This window comes from Staurois parvus, unplaced genomic scaffold (genome assembly GCF_062004578.1).
Source record: "Staurois parvus isolate SC_StPar_1 unplaced genomic scaffold, SC_StPar_1.0 ptg000151l, whole genome shotgun sequence".
NCBI lineage: Eukaryota > Metazoa > Chordata > Amphibia > Anura > Ranidae > Staurois > Staurois parvus.
In genome coordinates this window covers 5,080,001-5,107,563 of record NW_028317947.1, presented here as the reverse complement: position 1 = coordinate 5,107,563, position 27,563 = coordinate 5,080,001, and the positions used below count along the sequence as shown (strand labels likewise).

At 41.4% G+C, this 27,563-nt stretch overlaps 1 protein-coding gene across 1 annotated transcript in view; it reads right to left on the bottom strand.

The window, feature by feature from the left end:
* LOC149463864 (embryonic polyadenylate-binding protein-like) overlaps window positions 1–27,563 on the bottom strand; it is a 100,979-nt gene that overhangs the window by 54,603 nt on the left and 18,813 nt on the right. Inside the window, exons 4-8 of the mRNA XM_089674713.1 lie at window positions 18,646–18,785; window positions 18,057–18,151; window positions 17,218–17,355; window positions 14,112–14,207; window positions 11,289–11,555 (exon numbers count right to left, since the gene is read on the bottom strand). Coding sequence (XP_089530839.1) covers window positions 11,289–11,555; window positions 14,112–14,207; window positions 17,218–17,355; window positions 18,057–18,151; window positions 18,646–18,785 — 736 coding nt within the window. The remainder of the gene's footprint in view (window positions 1–11,288; window positions 11,556–14,111; window positions 14,208–17,217; window positions 17,356–18,056; window positions 18,152–18,645; window positions 18,786–27,563) is intronic.

Sequence of the window (27,563 nt, the reverse complement as noted above, 5' to 3'; positions counted from 1 at the left end):
GAATGAAAAGAAGAAGCAGAAGAAGCAGAAGAATGAAAAGAAGAAGCAGAAGAATGAAAAGAAGAAGAATGAAAAGAAGAAGAATGAAAAGAAGAATGAGAAGAATGAGAAGAAGAATGAAAAGAAGAATGAGAAGAATGAGAAGAAGAATGAGAAGAATGAAAAGAAGAAGCAGAAGAAGAATGAGAAGAATGAAAAGAAGAATGAGAAGAATGAAAAGAAGAATGAGAAGAATGAAAAGAAGAATGAGAAGAATGAAAAGAAGAATGAGAAGAATGAAAAGAAGAAGAAGAATGAAAAGAAGAAGAATGAAAAGAAGAAGAATGAAAAGAAGAAGAATGAAAAGAAGAATGAAAAGAAGAATGAAAAGAAGAAGAATGAAAAGAAGAAGAATGAAAAGAAGAAGAATGAAAAGAAGAAGAATGAAAAGAAGAAGAAGAATGAAAAGAAGAAGAAGAATGAAAAGAAGAATGAAAAGAAGAATGAAAAGAAGAAGAAGAAGAAGAAGAAGAAGAATGAAAAGAAGAATGAAAAGAAGAATGAAAAGAAGAATGAAAAGAAGAATGAAAAGAAGAATGAAAAGAAGAATGAAAAGAAGAATGAAAAGAAGAATGAAAAGAAGAAAAGAATGAAAAGAAGAAAAGAAGAATGAAAAGAAGAATGAAAAGAAGAATGAGAAGAAGAATGAAAAGAAGAATGAAAAGAAGAATGAAAAGAAGAATGAGAAGAAGAATGAGAAGAAGAATGAGAAGAATGAAAAGAAGAAGAAGAAGAAGAAGCAGAAGAATGAAAAGAAGAAGAAGCAGAAGAATGAAAAGAAGAAGAATGAAAAGAAGAAGAATGAAAAGAAGAAGAATGAAAAGAAGAAGAATGAAAAGAAGAAGAATGAAAAGAAGAATGAAAAGAAGAATGAGAAGAATGAAAAGAATGAAAAGAAGAATGAGAAGAATGAAAAGAAGAAGAAGAATGAAAAGAAGAAGAAGAATGAAAAGAAGAAGAAGAATGAAAAGAAGAAGAATGAAAAGAAGAATGAAAAGAAGAATGAAAAGAAGAAGAAGAAGAAGAATGAAAAGAAGAAGAATGAAAAGAAGAATGAAAAGAAGAAGAAGAATGAGAAGAAGAATGAAAAGAAGAATGAAAAGAAGAATGAAAAGAAGAAGAAGAATGAAAAGAAGAATGAAAAGAAGAATGAAAAGAAGAATGAAAAGAAGAATGAAAAGAAGAAGAAGAATGAGAAGAAGAATGAAAAGAAGAATGAAAAGAATGAAAAGAAGAATGAGAAGAAGAATGAAAAGAAGAATGAAAAGAAGAATGAAAAGAAGAATGAAAAGAAGAATGAAAAGAAGAATGAGAAGAATGAAAAGAATGAAAAGAATGAAAAGAAGAAGAAGAATGAAAAGAAGAAGAAGAATGAAAAGAAGAAGAAGAATGAAAAGAAGAATGAAAAGAAGAATGAAAATAAGAATGAAAATAAGAATGAAAAGAAGATGAAAAGAAGAAGAAGAAGAATCTTTTCATTCTTCTCATTCTTCTTTTCATTCTTCTTTTCATTCTTCTTTTCATTCTTCTTCTTTTCATTCTTCTCATTCTTTTCATTCTTCTTCTCATTCTTTTCAATCTTCTTCTCATTCTTTTCATTCTTCTTATTCTTTTCATTCTTCTTTTCATTCTTCTCATTCTTTTTCTTTTCATTCTTTTCTTCATTCTTTTCTTCATTCTTCTTTTCTTCATTCTTCTTTTCTTCATTCTTCTTTTCTTCTTTTCATTCTTCTTCTTTTCTTCTTCATGAAAAGAAGAATGAAAAGAAGAAGAAGAAGAATGAAAAGAAGAAGAAGAATGAAAAGAAGAATGAAAAGAAGAAGAAGAAGAATGAAAAGAAGAATGAGAAGAAGAATGAAAAGAAGAATGAAAAGAAGAATGAGAAGAAGAATGAGAAGAATGAAAAGAAGAATGAGAAGAAGAATGAGAAGAAGAATGAGAAGAATGAAAAGAAGAATGAGAAGAATGAGAAGAATGAAAAGAAGAAGAATGAAAAGAAGAAGATGAAAAGAAGAAGAAGAAAAGAAGAAGAAGAATCTTTTCATTCTTCTCATTCTTCTTTTCATTCTTCTTCTTCTTCTTTTCATTCTTCTTCTTCTTCTTTTCATTCTTCTTCTTTTCATTCTTCTTTTCTTCTTTTCTTCATTCTTCTTTTCTTCATTCTTCTTATTCTTTTCTTCATTCTTCTTTTCTTCATTCTTCTTTTCTTCATTCTTCTTTTCTTCATTCTTCTTATTCTTTTCTTCATTCTTCTTTTCTTCATTCTTCTTTTCTTCATTCTTCTTCTTTTCATTCTTCTCATTCTTCTTTTCTTCTTCATGAAAAGAAGAATGAAAAGAAGAATGAAAAGAAGAATGAAAAGAAGAATGAAAAGAAGAATGAAAAGAAGAATGAAAAGAAGAATGAAAAGAAGAAGAAGAATGAAAAGAATGAAAAGAAGAAGAAGAATGAAAAGAAGAAGAATGAAAAGAAGAATGAAAAGAAGAAGAAGAATCTTTTCATTCTTCTCATTCTTCTTTTCATTCCTCTTCTTTTCATTCTTTTCATTCTTCTTCTTCTCATTCTTCTTATTCTTCTTTTCATTCTTCTTCTTCTTTTCATTCTTCTTTTCATTCTTCTTCTTCTTTTCATTCTTCTTTTCATTCTTCTCATTCTTCTTCTTTTCATTCTTCTTTTCATGAAGAAGAAAAGAAGAGGAATGAGAAGAATGAAAAGAAGAAGAATGAAAAGAAGAAGAATGAAAAGAAGAATGAGAAGAATGAAAAGAAGAAGAATGAAAAGAAGAATGAGAAGAATGAAAAGAAGAATGAAAAGAAGAATGAGAAGAATGAAAAGAAGAATGAAAAGAAGAAGAATGAAAAGAAGAATGAAAAGAAGAAGAATGAAAAGAAGAATGAAAAGAAGAATGAAAAGAAGAAGGAGAAGAATGAAAAGAAGGAGGAGAAGAATGAAAAGAAGGAGAAGAAGAAGAAGAAGAATGAAAAGAAGAAGAAGAAGAATGAAAAGAAGAAGAAGAAGAAGAAGAATGAAAAGAAGAAGAATGAAAAGAAGAAGAATGAAAAGAAGAAGAATGAAAAGAAGAAGAATGAAAAGAAGAAGAATGAAAAGAAGAAGAATGAGAAGAAGAATGAAAAGAAGAATGAGAAGAATGAAAAGAATGAAAAGAAGGAGAAGAAGAATGAGAAGAATGAAAAGAATGAAAAGAAGAATGAAAAGAAGAAGAATGAAAAGAAGAAGAATGAAAAGAAGAAGAAGAAGAATCTCTTCATTCTTCTTTTCATTCTTCTTCTTCTTTTCATTCTTCTTTTCATTCTTCTTCTTCTGAGGATGAGGATGAAGAAGAAGAAGAAGAAGTAGGATGAAAATAAGAAGAATTCCAAGCCGGCAAAAAGTGTATCTGCAGAGCTCCTCTATTTCTGACAGTTCTCTGACATTCACATTTACAGCGGTTGAAACATTGTATCTATTTGTTTCCATAAATGGAAACAAATAGATACAATGTTTCAACCGCTGTAAATGTGAATGTCAGAGAACTGTCAGAAATAGCGGAGCTCTGCAGATACACTTAGCGGAGCTCTGCAGATACACTTTTTGCCGGCTTGGAATTCTTCTTATTTTCATCCTACTTCTTCTTCTTCTTCATCCTCATCCTCAGAAGAAGAAGAAGATGAGGATGAGGAAGAAGAAGAAGAAGTAGGATGAAAATAAGAAGAATTCCAAGCCGGGAAAAAGTGTATCTGTCAGAAATAGAGGAGCTCTGCAGATACACTTTTTGCCGGCTTGGAATTCTTCTTATTTTCATCCTACTTCTTCTTCTTCTTCATCTTCTTCTTCTGAGGATGAAGAAGAAGAAGAAGAAGTAGGATGAAAATAAGAATTCCAAGCCGGCAAAAAGTGTATCTGCAGAGCTCCGCTAAGAAATAGCGGAGCTCTGCAGATACACTTTTTGCCGGCTTGGAATTCTCCTTCTTCTCCTTCTTCTCATCCTTCTCCTTCTCATCCTTCTCCTTCTCATCCTTCTCCTTCTTCTCATCCTTCTCCTTCTCATCCTTCTCCTCCTTCTCATCCTTCTCCTCCTTCTCATCCTTCTCATCCTTCTCCTCCTTCTCATCCTTCTCCTCCTTCTCATCCTTCTCCTCCTTCTCCTCCTTCTCCTCCTTCTCCTCCTTCTCATCCTTCTCATCCTTCTCATCCTTCTCCTCCTTCTCCTCCTTCTCATCCTTCTCATCCTTCTCATCCTTCTCATCCTTCTCCTCCTTCTCATCCTTCTCCTCCTTCTCATCCTTCTCCTCCTTCTCATCCTTCTTCTTCTCATCCTTCTCCTTCTTCTCATCCTTCTTCTTCTCATCCTTCTCCTCATCCTTCTCATCCTTCTTCTTCTCATCCTTCTTCTCATCCTTCTTCTCATCCTGCTTCTTCTCATCCTTCTTCTTCTTCTCATCCTTCTTCTTCTTCTCATCCTTCTTCTTCTTCTCATCCTTCTTCTTCTTCTCATCCTTCTTCTTCTTCTCATCCTTCTTCTTCTTCTCATCCTTCTTCTTCTTCTCATCCTTCTTCTTCTTCTCATCCTCCTTCTTCTTCTCATCCTTCTTCTTCTCATCCTTCTCCTTCTTCTCATCCTTCTCCTTCTTCTCATCCTTCTCCTTCTTCTCATCCTTCTCCTTCTTCTCATCCTTCTCCTTCTTCTCATCCTTCTCCTTCTTCTCATCCTTCTCCTTCTTCTCATCCTTCTCCTTCTTCTCATCCTTCTTCTCATCCTTCTCCTTCTCATCCTTCTCCTTCTTCTCATCCTTCTCCTTCTTCTCATCCTTCTCCTTCTCATCCTTCTCCTTCTCATCCTTCTCCTTCTCATCCTTCTCCTTCTCATCCTTCTCCTTCTCATCCTTCTCCTTCTCATCCTTCTCCTTCTTCTCATCCTTCTCCTTCTTCTCATCCTTCTCCTTCTTCTCATCCTTCTCCTTCTTCTCATCCTTCTCCTTCTTCTCATCCTTCTCCTTCTCCTCATCCTTCTCCTTCCTCATCTCCAAGGGCATTTAAATTAAAGGTACAGTGTTCTGCACTAATATAAAGGCTCTCTGAAGCCTAGAAACCCTTTTTATAAGTTAAATTCGCAGCGAATAAATTCGCATCGAATCGAATTTCTTCCTCAAATTCGGCGAATCAGCCGAATCGAATTTTTGAATAATTCGCTCATCTCTAAATGTAAGTTAGGGAACTTAGATTGTACGCCCCTTGAGGGTTAGGGACTGATGTGAATGTACAATATATATATGTAAAGCACTGTGTAAATTGATGGCGCTATAGAAGTACCTGAAATAAATAAATTTGCCCAGTTTCATGCAGAATTTCACGTTTGCTCTCTGTTTTAACTTGCTGTCCATGACAAAATTGCAGAGATCCAGCGATTTGCCCAGTTTCACGCAGAATTTCAAGTTTGCTCTCGATTTTAACTTGCTGTCCATGATGAAATATACCTGGTAACTCACGTGATCACACAAGCACCAGTTGCACAGCTCCTGATGTACACAGGATGATGTCTTTTAGCACACTGACTTATGAAGGTCGGTGATCCCTGTGACTGTGTGTGCAGCCTTGTTGGCCTGTTATAAAACTAGTCTCAAAACTTTTTGATACCACCTCATATGTAAGGTTTAAGCTAACAAGGCCTGTAGGTGGGCACTGCTTTCAGTTTTTCCAATTTTGCCCAAATTTTGCTGACCAACATGTTGTTGTATAGCGTGGACACAAATGTTTTCATGGCATTGGGTCCTAGATTGCATGTTAGTTTCTCTCCCACTGCTAGAAAAAAGAAGTTAAAAAAAAATTGAAATTTTGATGTATCTGTAAATTCCTCATCTTGGAGTAAATGACAGGACTCGTATTCATAGACCATGGGGTAAAATGCGACTACCTTTAGATGATTGGACACTGGCAGAAACTTTTGCTGGGTTGCTTCTACAGCATACCCATAAAACGCTTCCCACTTCGAGAGGCTTCAGCTGTTTTTGTGCAAGCAATAAGGAGTGATCTCCAAGATAAGCAATTTACAGGTAAAATCAAAATTCCTATTATTTTAAATCACACAGTACAGGAGTGGCCTTCATTGATCATAGAAAGTACCCAAACAATGAAACTGAGAAGTGGGCAACAACATGCCATGAACTGCCAACAGACCCACAAGAAGGGTTTAAAGTGTTAGTTCATCTCCACATATTTTCTGTAAAAGGTCAACACTTTAAAGAACCCAAAGAAATTACTGAGATAACAGTTTGAAGCACCTTGTGAATGAAGCTTGCATCAACTGAGGCCTGAACGTCCACCTGATAGAACATGGAAAACCTGTGAACACCTGAAAAATCCAGGACACAGCAATGTCCCTGGTAGAATGTGCTCTAATGGGAAAGGAGGATCATTTTCTTTAAGGGTATAGGCACTGGAAATTAGTTGCCTGATCCACCTGAAAATAGTGGAGCGGGAAGCAGGGTGTCCTCTACAAGGCCCTCCAGGTGGAACAAAGAATTAAGCTAGAAGTAATGCCAAGTAGACAGACAGCCCTAACCACATCCAATGTGAGGCAATTTCCATGTTCTGAAGGAGGACATAGGGAAGTAAGGATGATGTCATCATTGAGGAGGAAGGATAAAACCACCTTTATGTAGAAAGGAAGGCTTATGTCTCAAAAGCACTTAATCCTTGAGTAGAAGAGTTACAAGAAGAGCTAGAAACTCAGAAACATGTCTAACAGATATGATGGCAACCCTAAAAGGTGAGGTATTTCAACAGAATGTCTCTGTTGGTTCAAAGGGGGGACTCTCTGTAGAGCAGAGAACACAGGTTTAGATTCCAAGGTGACAATGGAGGTAAAATTGGAGGAATGATTTGAGAAGCATTCTATAGAATGGTTCTGATAAGGGATTGTGAGGCAAGGGTTGCACGAGGCAAAGAAAATCTTCCATAGTAAATTTTGCCAAATTTGAATTCCCTAGCTCTAAATAAGGTGGGAATAAATGAATCAAAGAAAAGGCTTTCTTTTAGGATCCTTGGTCTTGTCCACAAACTTATTCAGCTTGTTGTTGAACCTGAAAGTCAGAATTTCCACATCTGGTTTTCCCCATTTTAGACAGAGATTTTGAAAGATCTTGAGACGCACAGCCCACTCTCCCGGGTCTACGCGTTGACTGTTTAGAAAGTCCACCTGCTGATTTTCGACTGCAGGAATGTAGAAGCCTAAAAGAACTGGAATGCAAGTTTCTGCGCATAAGAGTGTTAGACCCATTTCTTTTAGGACTGATAGGGTTCTGGTGCTCCCTTGATGATTTATGTAGGCCACTGCTGCTGCATTTTTCTGACTGTGCTTGGATTGGGTGACCTTGTGAAAGGGAGGTCCAATCTTGTAAAGATAATCTATTGGCTCTCAGTTCCAGAATGTTGATGGGTAGCTTTGATTCTTGTAGAGACAATGTTCCCAGAACAGTCAAGGGTTTGTTAATTCCACCCCAGCCTGTAAGACACGCATCTGTCGTTAAAATGTTCCAAGTCCTGTGAAGGAACAGCTTTCCTAGTTCCAATGCAGGATTAGAAATCCATAGTGCCTTTCCATAGTGGCTTTACTTGACAGAAGTGCTGATCCAAGGTTTGGGTATTCTTGTGCCATGTCTTGAGGATGTTGGATTGAAGGGGTGTCGTTGTGACCTGAGGGTCCAAGAGCTTGACTCTAGCAAGGCAATGTTCTCACAAGGAAGTAAGACTGGCTTGGGCTGTGTTCAAGACCCAGGTAGTCCAGACAGTATGTGGGCTGGATGGAACACTTTGGAAGATTGATTATCCTACCAAAAGTTTGAAAAACTTTAGGTCTTGGTAAAGGTCTATAATATGATCCACTCAATCATGAAACTCAACCTACGGAAAAACCCAGGAGAGGCCCCCTTACATAAAAAGATAGCAGAAGCTCCCTGGCGATCTCGCGTCCTGATTGCATTCATCCTTATGGCAACAAAACAAACCATAGCGTGTGCGTGGAGGATGTTGGGTCTCCAGGTCGAGGAAGTTAACTCTAGACTCCAAGAATTCTTTATTGACAAAAAATTGATGACAATATTGGAAGACAAGCATGACAAATTTCTCTCTAGCTGGCAACCCTGGTTGGACTACCAACCAGGGGCGGACTGACCATTCGGGAACTCAGGCACTGCCCGAGGGTCCCGGGTCAGTAGGGGGCCCCATGAGATGCCCCTGGTACCTTTCATAGGCTTTTTTGGGTGTGGATTGAGTGTGACACAGGGGCCCCATTATCCCTTATTGCCCGGGGGCCCCATGAGTGGTCAGTCCGCCCCTGCTACCAACCGGTCTCTTGCTTCACAACGCAATTGCTCCGTCTTTGACCCTGTATGCTACATTCCTTTCCTCCTAATTGATTCCCTTCCTGCTACTCCGGGCAGAAGGGCACCTGCTGCTACCCCGTGGTGAAATCCCCCTCCACCCCTTTTATTCCCCCTTCCTTTGCTTCTTTCACTCTCTCAATTTCTTTATTAGGCGTGACCCACAAATGGGCCCTTCTTACCTGTGACCTAAGGGCCCTCTTTCTGTTTTTCTCAAGTGACGTTTATTTTGCATTACTAGGTCTGCATATCCCTTAACAATGCCTAAACTGCCTTTTTTTCTACATAGCCCTAACGTACCACTCATCTTACCAGATCAGAGATTTTAGGTTCCACTCTCTTTTTTTATTAATTATTTGAGATTTACCTCAGGGACCAGGTTTCATGATCTTTACTAAGTGATATCCTTTTACAACCGCTACCATGTTGTCAATGTAAGGTTTATGACCTTTTTCAGGTTTGTCTCATTGTTATTATCTGGCTAGCCCCTGCGTGGGCCCACACCTTAACTATATTCTTTATGTATCTGTTGTACTTATCAGAATAACCCAATTCTGACCTTACTTTACAAAGCCTACCTTGTAAAACTACTGTTTCAATAAATCTCTTTTGTACCAAAAAAAAACAAAAAAAAAAACTGTATGGTCCTTTGGACGTTGGCAGACAGGGTCTAGGTGTCATCCAGTAAAAGGTAACCTATGACATGAATGCCCTGGGTTCATAGAAGAGGCAGAAGTGAGGCAAGCACTTTTATGAAGAATTGGGGTGCAGAGGACAGCCCAAATAGCAGTGCTAGATTTACCACAGCCAGTACTGGGCGGATGTCCCTATTTGATTTTGGGACTGAAACAGCTTTGAATAGAAACTTTGAAACCGTTCTTCTGAAAGAACTGGTACAACCACTCCATGTGCCTGAAGTAGGTGGAAGGCCATCAAAATCAAAATAAATCCCCCTTTTTTTTTAGCTGAGGTGGCAGACTGGAAGGAAAAGCAAGGAGGGATAAAAACGTATTTTGTACCCCTTTGAAATGACAGATCGGACCCGGAGGTCTTAGGCGTTTCGGATCAAGGCTGCTGCAAAGACCAACAGATGTCCCCCCACTCCAAGAAGTAGGGTTGCCCCTTCACTGTGAGGAGGACTTCTGGAAGACTTGCTGGATTTGACAGACCAGTGGAGGTGCCATGTATAGCCTGGATTTAGGATCCAAGAGGTTCCATAGGTTAATTGTTCAAGACAGCTGTCATGTAGTGCCTGTCCTTCAGCAAAATTTTACTCAGTCAGCACCTCCATTACTAGCAACACAATATACAGGTGAAACTCAAAAAATTAGAATATCGTGCAAAAGTTCATTTATTTCAGTAATGCAACTTAAAAGGTAAAACTATTTTATGAGATAGACTCATTATATGCAAAGCAAGATAGTTCAAGCTGTGATTTGTCATAATGGTGATGATTATGGCTTACAGCTCAGGAAAACCCCAAATCCACAACCTCAAAAAATTAGAATATTACATGCAATCAATAAAACAAGGATTGTACATAGAACAATATCGGACCTCTGAAAAGTATAAGCATGCATATGTACTCAGTACTTGGTTTGGGCCCCTTTTGCAGCAATTACTGCATCAATGCAGCGTGGCATGGAAGCTATCAGCCTGTGGCACTGCTGAGGTGTTATGGAAGACCAGGATGCTTCAATAGCGGCCTTCAGCTCTTCTGCATTGTTCGGTCTCAAGTCTCTCATCTTTCTCTTGGCAATGCCCCATAGATTCTCTATGGGGTTCAGGTCAGGCGAGTTTGCTGGCCAATCAAGCACAGTAATCCCACGGTCATTGAACCAGGTATTGGTGCTTTTGGCAGTGTGGGCAGGTGCCAAGTCCTGCTGGAAAATGAAGTCAGCATCCCCATAAAGCTCGTCTGCGGAAGGAAGCATGAAGTGCTCCAAAATCTCCTGGTAGACGGCTGCTTTGACCCTGGACTTAATGAAGCACAGTGGACCAACACCAGCATCTTGCAGTGTGTGTCTCTCCATTCTTCCTCCATACTCTGGGTCCTTGGTTTCCAAATGACATGCAAAAGTTGTTCTCATCAGAAAAGAGGACGTTGGACCACTGAGCAACAGACCAGGTCTTTTTTTCTTTAGCCCAGGTAAGACGCTTCTGATGTTGTTTGTTGATCAGGAGCGGCTTGACTATAGTAATACAGCATTTGATGCCCATGTCCAGGATCCGTCTGTTTGTGGTGGCTCTTGATGCACTGACTCCAGTCTCAGTCGACTCCTTGTGAAAGTCCCCACCACTTTTGAATGGCCTTTTCCTGACAATCCTCTCCAAGCTGCGGTCATCCCTGCTGCTTGTGCACCTTTTTCTTCCACACTTTTCCCTTCCACATAACTTTCTATTAATGTGCTTTGATACAGCACTTTGGGAACATCCAACTTCTTTTGCAATTCCCTTTTGAGGCTTTCCCTCCTTATGGAGGGTGTCAGTGATAGTTTTCTGCACAACTGTCAGGTCAGCAGTCTTTCCCATGATTGTGATTCCTACTGAACCAGACTGAGAGACCATTTAAAGGCTCAGGAATCCTTTGCAGGTGTAATGGCTTAATTAGCTAATTAGAGTGGGACACTTTGAGCCGAGAATATTGCACCTTTTCACAATATTCTAATTTTCTGAGATTGTGGATTTGGGGTTTTCATAATCATCACAATTATGACAAATCACGGCTTGAACTATCTTGCTTTGCATGTAATGAGTCTATCTCATATATTAGTTTCACCTTTTAAGTTGCATTACTGAAATAAATAAACTTTTGCACGATATTCAAATTTTTTGAGTTTCACCTGTAGTTACAGCCACAAAATGTATTACCTGTGGAACAGTAGGAATAAAGTAGTTTGTATGCTGTTGGAATGAGCCAAGCAGTGTCGTGGACAATGTTCTTGCGCTTGCCAGTCTTTGCATGTACTGGTTGGTGAGAATGGCTTTCCTCTCTTCTTTTCGTTGAGCCAGTGCTACATACAGAGGCTTTGTGCTAACTATTCGTCCATTCATTTCAGTCACAGCCTTTGTAGCTTCTTCTGGAGAGGAAAAACAGACAAACCCAAAGCCTTTGCTGAGCCCTCCATCCATCATCACCTGAAGTTGAAAATGAAAAATTTGTACATAATAATAATTACAAAAAAAAGGTTAAAACATACAATACCTATAAATGATGGCTCAAATTTGTTACAATTTTCAAGGTGAGCATTTCTTTGGTCTTTGCTGGCAAATAGCAATCCATTGAGGGCTATTTACTAAAACTGGAGAGTGCAAAATCTGGTTCAACTCTGCGTAGAAACCAATCAACTTCCAGGTTTTATTGCCAAAGCCTAAACAAGATGAAGTTAGAAGCCGACTGGCTACCATGCACAGCTAACAACAGTAAATCTACCCCATGATAGTCTGTTATAGTGTATCAAAGGATAGGTTCACCTTTAGGAACATGTTACCTGTTCCATCCATTTTTTAGGACGGAACATGTAACATGTTCCCACCGTTGCAGCTGCCACCTGATCCCCCCCTACCTATGACAGCAGTACAGGGAGAAGTTTCACTTCAGAGTTCTGAATAAATGAACTACAAGTCCCGACAGCCTTTGTGGATGTCACTTTGTAGTTCTCAATGAACTACCACGGCACAGTTGAGTGCCGTGGTAGTTCATGGAGTCTTCCGGTCAAGACTGTATCTGCTTGCCCATACGGGTCCTGTATGGCACCAGATCTGCTGATCGCTGGTGAAATGCTTTCCAGGCTCAAAAAAAATAAATAAAATCGTAAATTCACTTTTTTTTACCTACAAAAAAATGGGCATTTATTATTCTTTTTTTAAAAAGTGAACATATCCTTTTATATGCAAATGACACTTACCTCTAGGTTGTCCTTTCTAAGGTTGGGTTCTCCAAGAACTAACCGAAGAGCCAGTCTAACACTGGCTGTCAACTAGCAGACCGCACTCACTACACAATCCAAAGTTTGCAAACAGTGTATGAGGTCAGAAAACGCAGACCAACCTCTGACCTTCCATCATAAGCTAAAGCATCAGGCTCTAAAAGAGTAAGCAAGGCTAACTGTAGGAACAAATTGTTTTTCAAAGCAGCCCAATTCAAAACATATTGTCTTTTGATATACACTGCTCAAAACAATTAAAAGGAACACTTTTTAATCAAGCATCAAGCAGCATTTTAAAGCATCAAATCAATTAAACTCCTATTGATCTGGTCAGTTAAGTAGCAGAGGTGGTTGTTAATCAGTTTCAGCTGCTTTGGTGTTAATGAAATTAGCAACAGGTGCACTAGATGGGCAACAATGAGATGACCCCCAAAACAGAAATGGTTTTACAGGTGGAATCCACTGACATTTTTTTACCTACTCATCTTTTCTGACTGTTTTTCACTAGTTTTGCATTTGTCTAGGGTGAGTGTCACTACTGGTAGCATGAGGCGATACCTGGACCCTACAGAAGTTGCACAGTCAGTCCAACTCCTCCAGGATGGCACATCAATACATGCCATTGCCAGAAGGTTTGCTGTGTCTCCCAGCACAGTCTCAAGAGCATGGAGGAGATTCCAGGAGACAGGCGGTTACTCTAGGAGAGCTGGATGGGGCCGTAGAAGGTCCTTAACCCATCAACAGGACCGGTATCTGCTCCTTAGTGCAAGAAGGAACAGAATGAGCACTGCCAGAGCCCTACAAAATGACCTCCTGCAGGTCACTGGTGTGAATGTCTCTGACCAAACAATCAGAAACAGACTTCATGAGGGTGGCCTGAGGGCCCAATGTCCTCTAGTGGGCCCTGTGCTCACTGCCCGGCACCATAGAGCTCAACTGGCATTTGCCATTGAAAACCAGAATAGGCAGGTCTGCCACTGGCGCCCTGTGCTTTTCACAGATGAGGCAGGTTCACCCTGAGCACATGTGACAGACATGAAAGGGTCTGGAGAAGCCATGGAGAATGTTATGCTGCCTGTAAAATCATTCTGCATAACTGTTTTGGTGGTGGGTCAGTGAAGGTCTGGGGAGGCATATCCATGGAGGGACACACAGACCTCTATAGCCTAGGCAATGGCACCCTGACTGCCATTAGGTATGGGGATGAAATCCTTGGACCCATTGTCAGACCCTACGCTGGTGCAGTGGGTCCTGGGTTCCTCCTGGTGTACAGCAATGCCCAGCCTTCTTATGGCGAGAGTATGCAGGCAATACCTGGAGGATGAAGGAACTGATACCATTGAATGGCCCCCATGCTTCCCTGACCTAAATCCAATAGAACACCTCTGGGATATCATGTTTCGGTCCATTGGACGCCGCCAGGTTGTACCTCAGACTGTCCAGGATCTGAGTGATACCCTGGTCCAGATCTGGGAGGAAATACCCCAGGACACCATCCGTCGTCTCACTAGGAGCATGCTCCAGCATTGTCAGGCATGCATACAAGCACGTGGGGGCCATACAAACTACTGAGTACCATTCTGAGTTACTGCAATGACATTTCAGCAAAATGGACTCGCCTGCTGCATCATTTTTTCTCTTAGATTTTCAGGGTGTCTTTGAATTCAGTCCTCTGTAGGTTGATCATTTTCAGTTCCGGCAAACGATGGGGCATCCTTACATTTCTAACACATAAATTCCAACATTTCACAGTTAATAGGATTACCTTCGCACTGGTAATGGTGCCAAATGGAGAGAACTCTTTTCTGAGTCGATCATCATCAATACCATCATCCAGGTTCTTTACATACAAGTTTACTCCCTGTAATTTAAGAAAGCAACTTTACCAAGTCACAAGCCCAAGATAAAAAAAAAGAAAAAAACGAAAAACAGAAAAACACAAAATTATGCACAGGCATACTAATAAAGAAGAATCCCCAAGAGACATACAAAACTGCTGGATGATTTAAAATCGAAACTCCACTCTATCAACACTGAATATTTGTAACACTCATGCTGCTAGCATTAATAAGGAAAGTAGATCATATTTACTTGCTTTAAATTTTTTTTCTATTTATTTAGTTGCTTTCTGATTTCCATGCCTAAGCAAATAACGTCATACAGCTCAGGAGTTTTCAGGAGACTAAGAGGAGCTTTCCCAGCTAAGCACACCCTCCTGCCTGCATGCATGCCTGAGCTAAGGAGAGATGGATTCCAGGAAGTAAATACATAAATCATCTGCCCTTACTCAATATGGCCACAGACAGAAATCATCTGCCTTTACTCAAAGTAGCCACAGACAGAAATGCTAGGGGGTATTTTTCACAGGAATTTCTCAGCAAAATGACGCATGGAGACATGGATGGATGGGCAAGTTTGCTTTGAATATTAAAAGGGCATTAAATTGCGTTTTTGGTTCATAGTGCTCAGATGCAGTATAATTCTGCTCTAACGCCCTAGCATCATTTAAAAACAAATATCCATTTCTGGGTCAGGCAATCCAATAACATCATTGCATAAAGTAACATTGGGGGAGATTTACCAAAACCAGTGCACACAATTATTATGGTTACTATGCACAACTGCACCAGATTCTGTGTGCATCAGTTTTAGTAAATCTCCTACATTGTGTGTTTCCAAATCTTGGATATTAATGTATTGATCCAATTATTCCGTCTGTAGCAGTAACATAGTGGGGGAGATTTACTAAAACTGGTGCGCTCAGAATCTGGTGCAGCTGTGCATAGTAAAATTAAAATTAAATTACTCGGCACTAGAAGACTTGTAAAGAGAATTCCCAGCTGCTGGAAAAAATATATTACCCCCTGCGTAGGTCAGATCTGGATTATAGAAGGAACAAGCACTTATACTACAGTCCACTGAAATGATTCTCAATGGGTACCATTCATATTTGTGCAACTTCAACCACGTGAAAAATTCTGGTATCCACCACCCCCATCTACCCTTACCCTCAGTCCAAACAATTCATACTTCTGCTGTTCTCCACCCCTGTTGATCTCCTCACCGGATAGCCCCCCCCCCCCCCCCCCGAAAAAAATAAATAAAAAATGCCCATATAGTGTAGTAATTTATATTAATGAAAATAAAATGATTTTAGTTCAGGGCACTCACGTTCTATATAGAAAAACACCCAAAATGTGTAACCGTGCACCCAGCGTGCACCGCTCCTCACCCCCCATGCACCGAAGGCTAGGTTCACATCTGTGCAGGTGGTGCGGCTGTAGGACCCGCAAAAAAATACCTGCAGCCGCACCACCCACACAGAGCAGTGCGGGACTTACGGACGGCTGCCATTAATTCTAATGGCACGCCGCCTGTGCTGGAAATCGCAGCCGTATTGGGAACCGAGGTTCCTGTGCGGGCTGCTGTTTCCAAAGGGGTGCAGGGACTTCTTCCCTGTGTGTCCCGGGGCACGGGTGTCCATTCAAATGAATGGGCTCTCATGCCCGCGCAAAGAGCGGCAGCAGATATGTGAATCAGGGGTAAGTGTGCACCGCTCCACACCCGCGGTGCACCCTTCGTGAGCACCGCACCGCTCCTCACCCGCGGTGCACCCTTCGTGTGCACCGCACCGCTCCTCACCCGCGGTGCACCCTTCGTGTGCACCGCACCGCTCCTCACCCGCGGTGCACCCTGCGTGTGCACTGCTCCTCACCCGCCGCGCACCCTGCGTGTGCACCGCTCCTCACCCGCCGCGCACCCTGCGTGTGCACCGCTCCTCACCCGCCGCGCACCCTGCGTGTGCACCGCTCCTCACCCGCCGCGCACCCTGCGTGTGCACCGCTCCTCACCCGCCGCGCACCCTGCGTGTGCACCGCTCCGCAACCGCCGCGCACCCTACGTGTGCACCGCTCCTCAACCGCCGTGCACCCTACGTGTACCACCCTCCTCAACCACTGTGCCCCGCTCCTCACCCGCCGCGCACCCTACGTGTGCACCGCTCCTCAACCACCGCGCACCCTACGTGTGCACCACTCAACCACCGTGCACCCTACGTGTGCCACGCTCCTCAACCACTGTGCCCCGCTCCTCACCCACTGTGCACCCTAGGTATGCACCACTCCTCCTCCACCGTGCACCCTACTTGTGCCCCGCTCCTCACCCGTGTACCCTACGTGTGAACCGCTCCTCACCCACCGTGCACCTTAGGTGCACTCACCCAAGAAGAAAAAAAAAAAAACTCTAGCAATACACACCAAACTGAGCATATGCATAATGACTCCACATGATATTTTTTTTTATCAGGAGATAAGAGGGGGACACTGGAAGAAGGGGAGGATCAGAGAAGTCAGGATCAAACCGCCTTTTTTATACAATGCGAAGGATGAACCCCTTAGGTTCCACAGTGAGCATAACAAGCATGCTTTCCTGCATATACAGACTGATTTTACTGTTGTGGGTTTAGTAACACTTTAAGAGATTACAGTATACGCGCTTTACATTTTTTTTGCATGGTGGGAGAGAAACACGAATCAAATTGAATATCTACACACAAGAGAAGACAAGTGTTTGGACTGAAGGGATTTACTTGCTTCATCTGGTGAGAGCACAAGGAGAATGCAAGAATTCAAATATGGATGTTTTCCTGTGACTTTGGAGATTAACTTTTAAGAGACTGGACTGTACTACAAGCGCTGGTCACCTTTATATTATAGCTGTGCATAGTAACCAATCAGCTTCCAGGTTTTATTGTCAAAGCTTAATTGAATAATTTGAATTTAGGAGCCGATTGGTTGCACCAGATTCTGTGTGCACCAATGTTAGTAAATCTCCCCCCAGTTTTACAGCAAATGCAATAAAACTTTTCATACCTGATATCTACTAATTCGCTCCTGCTTGATTTGCTCAAATCTACGTTTGAGTTCAGTCTGCCGTTCTATCCGCTTCTGAGCTCTTCCTACGTAAACCATGCGCCCGTTTATCTCTTTGCCATTCATTTCAGCAACTGCCTATCACAGAGCAGAAAAAAAAGCAAAAAGCAAAAAACAAAACAAAAAAAAAAAAAACACTTTCCTTTGACAGGATGTACAATAAGTGTATAGAAGTACATTTTAGAGGAGTGTTTGTTACTGTACACATATGCATGCAATGCAATGTTATTGGGTTTTATGTAGCTAGGACTTAAAAGTATATAAGAATAGAGTGGAAATGGATTAGAACCCCTGTCAGGTTTTTAGTGCAGTCCCCCCCCCCCCCCCGTCCGTCCCCCCCCCCCCCCCCCCCGTTAGGGAAATTCACCCTCTCTATTTATCCAGTTTATCATTATCATCTTTAAAAGAAAAACCCACATTTTTGGTTGTCCCCAAAAAAGTAGCAGAGGAGAAATTTTCCAATGGGGACACCAGTCCTGGAGACCTGGGGTCCCCAAGAGATTCCCTTCATTTGCAGAGATTTTTCTCACACTTCCTGTTTTAGCTATGGGACAGTGAGTGAAGGTAAATCTCCCCAATGGGACACAGATGGCGAAGAATAGACTGGCAATGGTTTTAACACATCCTTGCTCTATCTGAAATGGAAAAAAAAAAAGTTTTGCCCATAGTTCTACTTTAAATAAAGTAATTTATGGGCCTGGTACCTACATCTAGGACAAAACCATACCCAGCATACAAACAGGCATCATTTATTCTAAAAAACAAAAATATTTACTTACTTTCTGTGCTTCCTCATGATTTCCAAAGTTGACAAATCCAAATCCCCGAGACCGGCCAGTATCATCCACCATTACTTTTACACTTAATGTGTTCCCTACAAAATATCCACATGTAGGCTGTCGCTATTATGAATTGCATCCTTGTAACATTTCAGAAGACATTAAACAACTTTCAGCATAGAACCACTCCTGGCCATGGATTTACCTCTATTGTATATTAAAAATAAAAGAAAGAAAAAAAAAGAAAAAAAAAAACCCCGAAAAAAAAAAAAATAACCAAAAAAAAAAAACAACGAACAAAAAAAAAATTACGAAAAAAGAAGAAAGAAAGAATTTTGAACACTCACACGGTCATATCCATGCAAGCAAGGTTCAAACGAATATGTTCAGTATTAACATTACATTTTAATAAGGGAAGGTATATAGGGAAGAGTAGACACAAATTTTCAGATAAAAAAAACAAAAAAAAAAACAGAAGAAATTGCTGTTTGTGGTAGTTGCACTTTAAACTATGCAAGTCTCATTACATGTAGGGCGTAGTGTTCCAGACATTCAGTGGCACTGATCTGAGATAAAGGGTACTCCATACCAAAAGCAGAAAATATCCCCTTCAGCCTTTCATCGTTCATGTCTTCTCCAAAATTTTTGATATATACATTGGTGAACTCCATTACTTTTGTACCATATTCCATTTCCCTTTCTTTTCTTGACTTAAAATGGCCGACAAATCTGAGAACAGGAAAAAGGAAAAAAAAAAAACTAAAAACTCTAGCCCTCTATTTAGTTTTATTACAAGTTTAGATTTTCAAACCTACATATTATTAAGAAGAAAAGCCTTGATGTCACATACCTGGTGGAGAAACAGTTGAAGAAGAGGTCTTTCTTGCATCTCCTGTTCAACATCCCTGGAAGTAGAAACAGGGAATGCAGGGACATGGAGTGGCATGAGTGCCGATGTTAGAAGATCTGTTGAAGCTAGTAGATGCCTGGACCAGGCAACCGTAAACCCCTGGACAGGAACTAGATGCCGGAACCCCCGGGGTACTTAAGGACATAGACAGAATACAAGCCGAGACCAGCAACAGCTGAGCAGCAAGGTACCAGCTCAGTAGACAAGATCAGGTTCTGGATTCAGGTCAGTAACAGTCAGATAATGAAGCTATTTAGAAGAATGGGTTGGAGTACAGGATTCAAACCAAGGTCAGTAACAGCTGGGCAGCAGAGATACAAGGCAGTAAGCAGTGTTAAGCAAACGGGCTGAGGTCAAAACAAAAGCAAAGGTCCAAAAGCAGGTCCCAAGGCTAGCTAGAAGTACACAAAAAGGCAGAACAGCAGGCCCCAGTTTAACAGGAATAATTCATAGACAATTGAGCAATCTGTCTAAGCAATCAGTGTTCAAATTTCTTGAGGCCATTGAACATCAAGACCAGTGCATGCGAATACATGTCCAACCATCAACCTAAGCAACATGCATGTGCCTACATTGGAATTCTTGTACTAGAACAAACCGGACCTTCATTACACTGCTCCCCGATCTGGGACATTTTTTCAGGATAAGCCTGGAAAACGTTCAAATGAATCTTAAGGAGTGTATGTTGGTTTATGCCGCACAGGAATTATCTTCTGCACAAAAGCCTTTCCACTTAAATAGATACTAGACGTGGCCTCCTACAGCCAGGAATAGTCTCAACTTAATATTCCTTACTGCCATCAATCATTGTAGGAGCAAGAGGTCCTGAACTTCACCCAAGAAATGGAACCAAAACAGCTGGCTTTATCAGCAGCACATTAAAGACTGGATGGATTCTACAGGTTTCTGGCAATAGAATAGTTCAGGGCTTGAAAAAGCCGCTTGCCAAATGAGAGGAGAAATTCTTGTGTGGCAAGCACAGATGATGGAGCGGCTGCACCTGCGCTCCAAGCTTCATTTTGAAGCCGAGTTCTGGTTTCCAACTTCTGGTTTCTGCGGCACCGCCATTACACTGGCAGCGCCGCTGAGGGGACAGATGCAGGAGAGGTCCGCTCTCCTCCACTGAGAGGAGACACCCTCTTCACCGCCGCGGGGGACTCGAGGAGAGGTCCGCTCTCCACCGCCTTCCTACTGCTTTTTGGCATCCAAAAAATGATTTTTGGGGTTTTGTTTTCTTAACTGAATAGAATGCAATCCACACACAGCCATTGAAGTGGTATTTTGCATCAGAAAAAGGGTATTACACAAGTCTTAGTCCTGCTGTACAATGAAAACCATTGCAAATCTTGATGTGAAACTGGCTTCCTACTGCTTTTTGTCATCCAAAAAATAATTTTTTGGTGTTTTTTTTTTCTTAATTGAATAGAATGCAATCCACACACAGCCACTGAAGTGGTATTTAGCATCAGAAAAAGGATGTTACACAAGTCTTGGTCCTGCTGTACAACACAAACCATGTCTGCTCTATTAGCACATCTTTGGTAAAATGTTTACTATTGTTATGCCATGTTTTTTGGCATCTAAATAAGCACTTTTTTGTTTTTTCGTAATGTACTACTTCTCTAAACTCTCTTTTAATAAGATGGTCTCCTGGTCTCCTCCTCCCACGCCCGACTGCAGGACTTCTCCAGGACTTCCCCCATCCTTTGGAACTCCCTACCCCTATCCATCAGACTGTCACCTACCCTCCTCACCTTCAGGTGCACCCTGAAAACCCATCTCTTCAGGGAAGCCTACCCCACCCTCACCTAACAGCCGTTCTCCTCCACTCCTCCTACCATTCCATCCCCCACAGCCACTTCCTCCTGTACCTCTACCCCCTCCCTCCTAGATTGTAAGTTCGAAACAGCAGGGCCCTCGAACCCCTCGTGTATTGTATTGTTACTGTATTGTCTCTTGTACTGTCCCCCCACTTTAATGTACAGCGCTGAGCAAACCCTTTGGCGCTATATAAATACTGTATAATGTAATGTAATGATGGAGATAAAAAATGCAAAATGTTTACTATTGTTATTTATTTTATGTCATATTTTTTGGCCATCAAAATAAGCCTTTTTTCTTATGCTATACTTCTGTAAACTAAACTTACATCTTTTAAAAGAGACTTTAGTTACTAAAGTCTTTTTAAAGATGCAGGAGATAAACAAAAAAAATATAAAATGTTCTCTACAGGTTTAAAGCTGTAAAACTTGATATTTTGATTGCACCCTATTGCTATTAAGCTATTGCGGTTATGTTTAAATTGGCATAATAAAGCTGTTATAATTGCAGTTTTTTATATGTTGGACTCTTTATTCTAAAGAAAGATGTAATTCATATGTTTTAAGGGGGCGTGGTTGGGGCAGGGCTGGGAGCGGGGTTGGGGGATGGGCCGGGGGTGAGGCTGGAGGCAGACCTGGGAAAGGTTGGGTGGGGCAACTGGTGGAGAGTAAGGTTTGTGCCTGGCTAGTAAGTCTAGACTCAAAATTTTAAGCCCTGGATTAGTCCAGTGGCTTATGAACTTCTTTTAACAGAAAATGGACAAATAAATCTAGAGCCCAGTTTCTTGGATGGGCACATCAATTTTAGGTTGGCAGTGAGTAGCCACATCTTGCCTCCTGGCTTGAGATTCAGGTCATCTCTCCTTTTCTTATCATGTTGGAACTTAGAGATGGCGTCATGTATCGTCTTGTTATTGGACTTTATAAATTCCAGCCTCACTTAAAGTGCAATGACTGAAAAGTTGGGATCTCCATCAGGTTAAAAAAAAAAAAAAAAAATGAATTACAGTAAAACATTTGCAAAATATAGTGTGAGCTCCAAGGCAGAGCCTACAGAACGTTTGTAGGCAAATTCTGCCAAGAGAAGAATCGAATGTTCAGTAGTCCTGTGCGAATGATGAGAAGCTCCATAGACATTGTACAAGCGTCTGATTTGTATGTTGCTTGTCTGTGTGTGGAAAAACAAGTTTAAATCTTAAGTGCCTTGTACAGTCTTTTTCTAGAATCGGATAGGAACTGTTGTGATGCTGCTAAACACCCCATAAAGCATGACCACCAAAACGATGGTAAACCTTTCAGACTGAGTTAGTTCAACAATAAGGTCCATACTGGCCATTTCCTAGGGCCTTCTGGGAATGCCAAAGGGTCTATTGCCCCATGTTAACCACATCATGTAATTCACACTTTGAATGCATGTTTCACAGGACCTAACATAATCCTGGTAAACAGACCTAAGTCTAGGCCACCAGAAAGACTGCAAAACAAGTTCTATAGTCTTATGTACCCCATAATTTCCCACCAAGGGGACACATGCTGACGCATATTTGGGGGTATAAAGATCTCCTGATCATGGAGGAATAATCCTTCCTATTCTTGTAGGCAGATGACCAATGTTTCACAAATGCTTGCTTGAGCTCAGACATAAGATTGGTTTTCAGTAGCAAAAAGCTTTGGGGCGGCAGAATTGTATCTGGCTGACAAGACTCCTCATTTTCTGGAAACATTTGTGAGCCTGGCTTACAATTCATGGAAACTGTCCTGTAAATTATGTAGAAGGTAAATCAATAGAAAAAATAGAGCCCACCTGGCAAAGTTTCATGTGTTTGGCCATGCCGATGTATTTCAAGTCTTTGTGATCTTGGAAGATCAGAATTGGATGATTTGTGCCTTCTAGCAGATAACGCCATTCTAGCAGAGATGCTTTACTTGCTAACAGTTCACGGCCTCCCACACCATAGTTCTTTTCGGCAGGACTGAGTTTTCAGGAAAAGAGTGACTTAGTTCCCTGGCACTGAGCAAAATAGCACCCAATGCATTTTTAGGGGAATCCAATTCAAGAACAAACGGCAATACAGGATCAGAATGTCTCATAACTGGTGCTGAGGTAAAGAGTCTTTAATTTGTCAAAATGCAGTCTATGCCATTTGTGTTTGCCATAATCATGTATTTTGCTTCAATAGTTGGGGAATGAGGCTAATGATGCCAAAAAAGGTTTTTGTCAAACTTCTTTGAACTGCCCATTGGTGCATGCCATTCAAGGATTAAAATTTACCTTTTGGAGGTTTATGGGGATACCAATAGTTCAAATAAGGAACCCCAAGAATTAGATTGTCTCTTAAATGCATACTTCTCTAGGGGAGTTGAGGACTTTACGTTCACTTCATGCATGCATTTGTAAAGACATGGAGAAGATGAGGATATCATGAAGATAGCCTCTACAAATATTGTTTACAAAATGCTGGAAAGTGGATGGAGAATTGCATAACCCAAAAAGCATCACTTAATTTTCAAAGTAATCAAATCATGTAATTTTTTTAAATCCATGAAGAATATTTCTGCCCTGGCAGGGGATGATGATGGGGGAATACGGTCTTCTCCAAATTCTTGGATGTTAGGAGTTCTTGCAGACAGGACAATGGAAATATCTGACCAAAGGGTATTTCAGGACCTGGTAAAAGTTTAATCGGGCAGTCGTAAGGCCAATGAGATTGTACCAGTCAGCTTTCCTTTTCTCAAAGATGCAGCGTCAATTGAAATCTGCTGGAGACAGTAAACAAAAGGAGTGTCACTCTCCCTAAACCTCAATCCATGTAAGGCTTGAGTTCTTGTAGCCAGGTAACGCCCAGAATAACAAGGAACAAAATGGATGGAATAATGATCAAAATATTCTCGGTAAAGAGTTGCAGACAAGGTTAATAATGGAAAAGTCTCTTCAGCTATTGGTCCAGATTTGAGAATGGATCCATTGGGCAAGTGAACGGTCAATTGTGGAGTCTTGCCTTGCAAAGGGATCTTATGTTGTTGAGTGAAGCAGCTACATGCTCCAGAGTGAATGATTGTCCAGGTCTGAATGTTCTTTCCGAAAATTTGTAGAAAAGAAAGTAAAGCAATGTGAGTGAAGCTGTTCCGTGCAGAACATTTGGCAAAATGGGAAGAGGGAACACATTTACTAGGCTGGTGTAAAGGTAATGGATATCGTATGTACTCTCCAGCACCTTAGGAAATGCACAGCCAAAAAGGAAGCCAAGGGAACCAGGACAGTGACAACCAAAGGAAATGCTTCAGGGGTGCAGCCCTATCTAAAAGGTAATGGTCCACTTCTTCACAGTACAGACAGATTGTACCGTTGTCATAGTCTTTACCTAGTTGAAGGTAATGAGTGTATAAACCCATGTTTAGGGTGTCAGATGACATGGGCGAGTTGGCATGTGCAGGTGAAACTGGAGTGGATGACACTCGAGGTAGCATCCACGTGGTTTGAGCATTGTTGGGCCTCTCTGCTCATCTTTCTTGGAGTCTGCAATCAAGCTAGATGGCATGATGGATCAGATCTTCAAGAGAATCAGGAATGCTCACTCTGACCAGTTCATCCTTAAAGCAACTGTGCAGTCCCCCCCCCATTAAAAAGTGCTCTATGAATGGAGGACAGGCAAATAAATGCAAGGTCTGTCACCTCCATTTGTTTCAGGAAACTGAAAGTGCTAGAACTCCACTTATGAGACTTTGTGACAATCCTGAACAGGTTAAAGACCTTGTTATTGTACATGAACTGTGAATTCTACAGTACAAGATCACCAAGGTTTGTTCCACAGCTAGTAACGGCTGGGCAGCGAAGGCACCAATTCAGGAGACAGGGAGTTGAGGATTCAAACCAAGGTTGGTAACAGCCGGGAAGCAGAGTAGTGTCAAGCAAAGCAGGCTGAGGAACACAATGGGTAAGCAAATGTCCAAAAGCAGGTCCCAAGGCAGTCAAGGTCATACACAGAAGAGCAGAACAGGCATGTTCCCTGTCTATGCAGTGTTCCAGTTTAGATAGGTCGATTGGAGCGAACATCTGTGCTGAGCTAGAACGCATGCCGCAAGGCGTGACTACTAATACATGTTCAACAGTTACCCCATACACAGGTCCAAGAGCCGCAACATGTGCATGTGCCCACGGTGGTCTTCTTGTACTAAAACAAACCAGGCCTTCCTTTCACATTTTTCATCAACATTTCTGATAGAACGTTTTTTGTATAATCTGATCAGTTGTAGTAAGGTAATTCAAAACTATTGTAGGTAATTCTCAAAGTCAGATTTTAAGATTTGATTGGTCAGATAAATGCGATTTAACAATGACAACGTAATGTAGAGACTAACCATCTGGATGTAGCTTGAACAAGTCAACGTAAAATATTGGTTAAAACAAACACCTACAGGGGAAAAGAAGGAGAGATTATACTCTATATTACATGAGCTTCTTGGGTGCAGGGGGTTAGGTCATTGACTTGCCAATGAGATCCCAGGAAATCGTAAGCACTCGATATCTTGCGGTCAGACGCTGCACAGATTTGAAGTATACTACATTATCCAGATCTTGCCAGAAAGGGAACTTCACCTCGTCTAGGCTTGTAGGAAAGGTAAGCATATCATCTACTTTTTACCCTCAATAGATTTTTTTTTTTTATTTTTATTTCTGCATTTCAAAAAGGGGCAGAGGGCAGATTTACTGAAAAATTGTTGATCTAACTAAAATCGAAAACAAAATCTGACTGTTTTGCCAGACTGAAACCATTTGCCAGACTGAAACCATTTGCCAGACTGAAACCATTTGCCAGACTGAAATCATTTGCCAGACTGAAATCATTTGCCAGACTGAAACGCTATCCCCACTCCAGTCGATCCTAAACTCAGCGGCCAGACTCATCCACCTCACCAAACGCTCCATATCTGCCTCCCCCCTCTGCCAATCCCTTCATTGGCTCCCGATTGCCCAACGCATCAAGTTCAAGCTGCTAACCCTGACCTACAAGGCCATTCACAATGCCGCCCCGAACTACATAACTGACCTGATACCCAGATACTACCCTACCCGTGCCCTCTGCTCCTCACAGGACCTCCTGCTCTCTAGCTCCCTGGTCTCCTCCTCTCACGCCCGATTGCAGGACTTCTCCAGGACTTCCCCATCCTCTGGAACTCCCTACCCCAATCCATCAGACTGTCACCTACCCTCCTCACCTTCAGGCGCACCCTGAAAACCCTCCTCTTCAGGGAAGCCTACCCCAACCTCACCTAACACCCGACCTCACCTAACAACTAACCTCCACTCCACCCACTACTCCATCCCCCACAGCCATCTCCTCCTGTGCCACCTTCCCCTCCCTCCTAGATTGTAAGCTCGAAAGAGCAGGGCCCTCGAACCCCTCGTGTATTGTATTGTTACTGTCTTGTCTTATGTTCTGTCCCCCTTGCTACTGTACAGCGCTGCGCATACCCTTTGGCGCTATATAAATACTGTATAATAATAATAATTCTCCCCTTAGGACACCCATTGGCATAGAATAGCCATGGCTGATCTTGCAGTTTTCAGCTTGACCAAACAACTTTGGGCTACTGGGAGGAACCGGGATAATCAGTTGCGGTGGTTAGAAAACCAGTACGTTGCGCTAGAAAAGTGAATCTGCTAGCACTACCCATTTCCTCCCCCCTGCCCTCTTCATTGACAAGATCAATACTCTGCCAAGCCAATCAATACTGTTCAGTGAACTGCCGAGTATGTGACATAACAACTGGGTTTGTTTCATATTCCTTACTTGTGGCACTAATGAGAGAAGTCAGGAGGGTGCCTTATGTCTCTGCCAGACTACTGCTTCTCGTAGTACGCAGTAGTAATGTAAAGGTAGACGGGAGCAACCAACGAACTCAGAAGGTAAAGCGAGAGATCGATGCACATGGAAAAGGCAGGCTTCTGCACACACAACTTCGCACAGGATATCTCATCAACAGTGTGTTGAGTATTGCAAAAAAAGTGAGGATTGACAATCTTTTTTCCTGGTACAGGACACTTTAATTTGCTTTTAAAGTCCAACTCCGGGTTAAAAAAAAAACCAAAACAAAAAACATGTTTTCCCATGCAGTGGACTGCACAGGTCAACGCCTTGTTTAATCTAGGTGGTGGGAAAAAAAAAAATAGCTTATACTCACTCGATCCTTCACTCCACTGCAAATGGTGCTCCCATGCAGTCCAATGGTGGATTGTTCCTGGTTTATGGAGACTGCTCTGGGCTTGATAACATCAGGAACAGTCCACAACTCAAGACCATTGGAGCGTAGGGATGCCGGACCAGTCTTGTGCTGGGAGGATTGGAGGATTAGGTAAATATATCTCCGCTCTCCTCTCCCTTAGACAAAAATTAGCAGTTAACCCATGCAGTGTGAGCACAGCCCACTGCATGGGAAAACTTTTTTTTTTTTTGCCCAGAGATGGGCTTTAAGGCAAGGTGAGACTGTTGTCAGAGCCTTTTGGAAAAAAAATATAAATAATAATAATAAATAATAATAATAAATGCATATATAATTGCAGAGAAAATAAATTTGAATGTAATTTTTTTTTTTTTTTCCATATTGGCCTGTAAAGCACTGCAACCACAATCCGTGGATGGTGGGTACAATACGACGCCAGGCTCCTGCAGACTTTTCCTTCAGCTCTACATCCATACCGAGATACAGACTTTTAGTTAAAGCAGAGCTCCAGTCCCCATAATCATTTTTTTTTATTAAATACTCCCCCGTGATTGT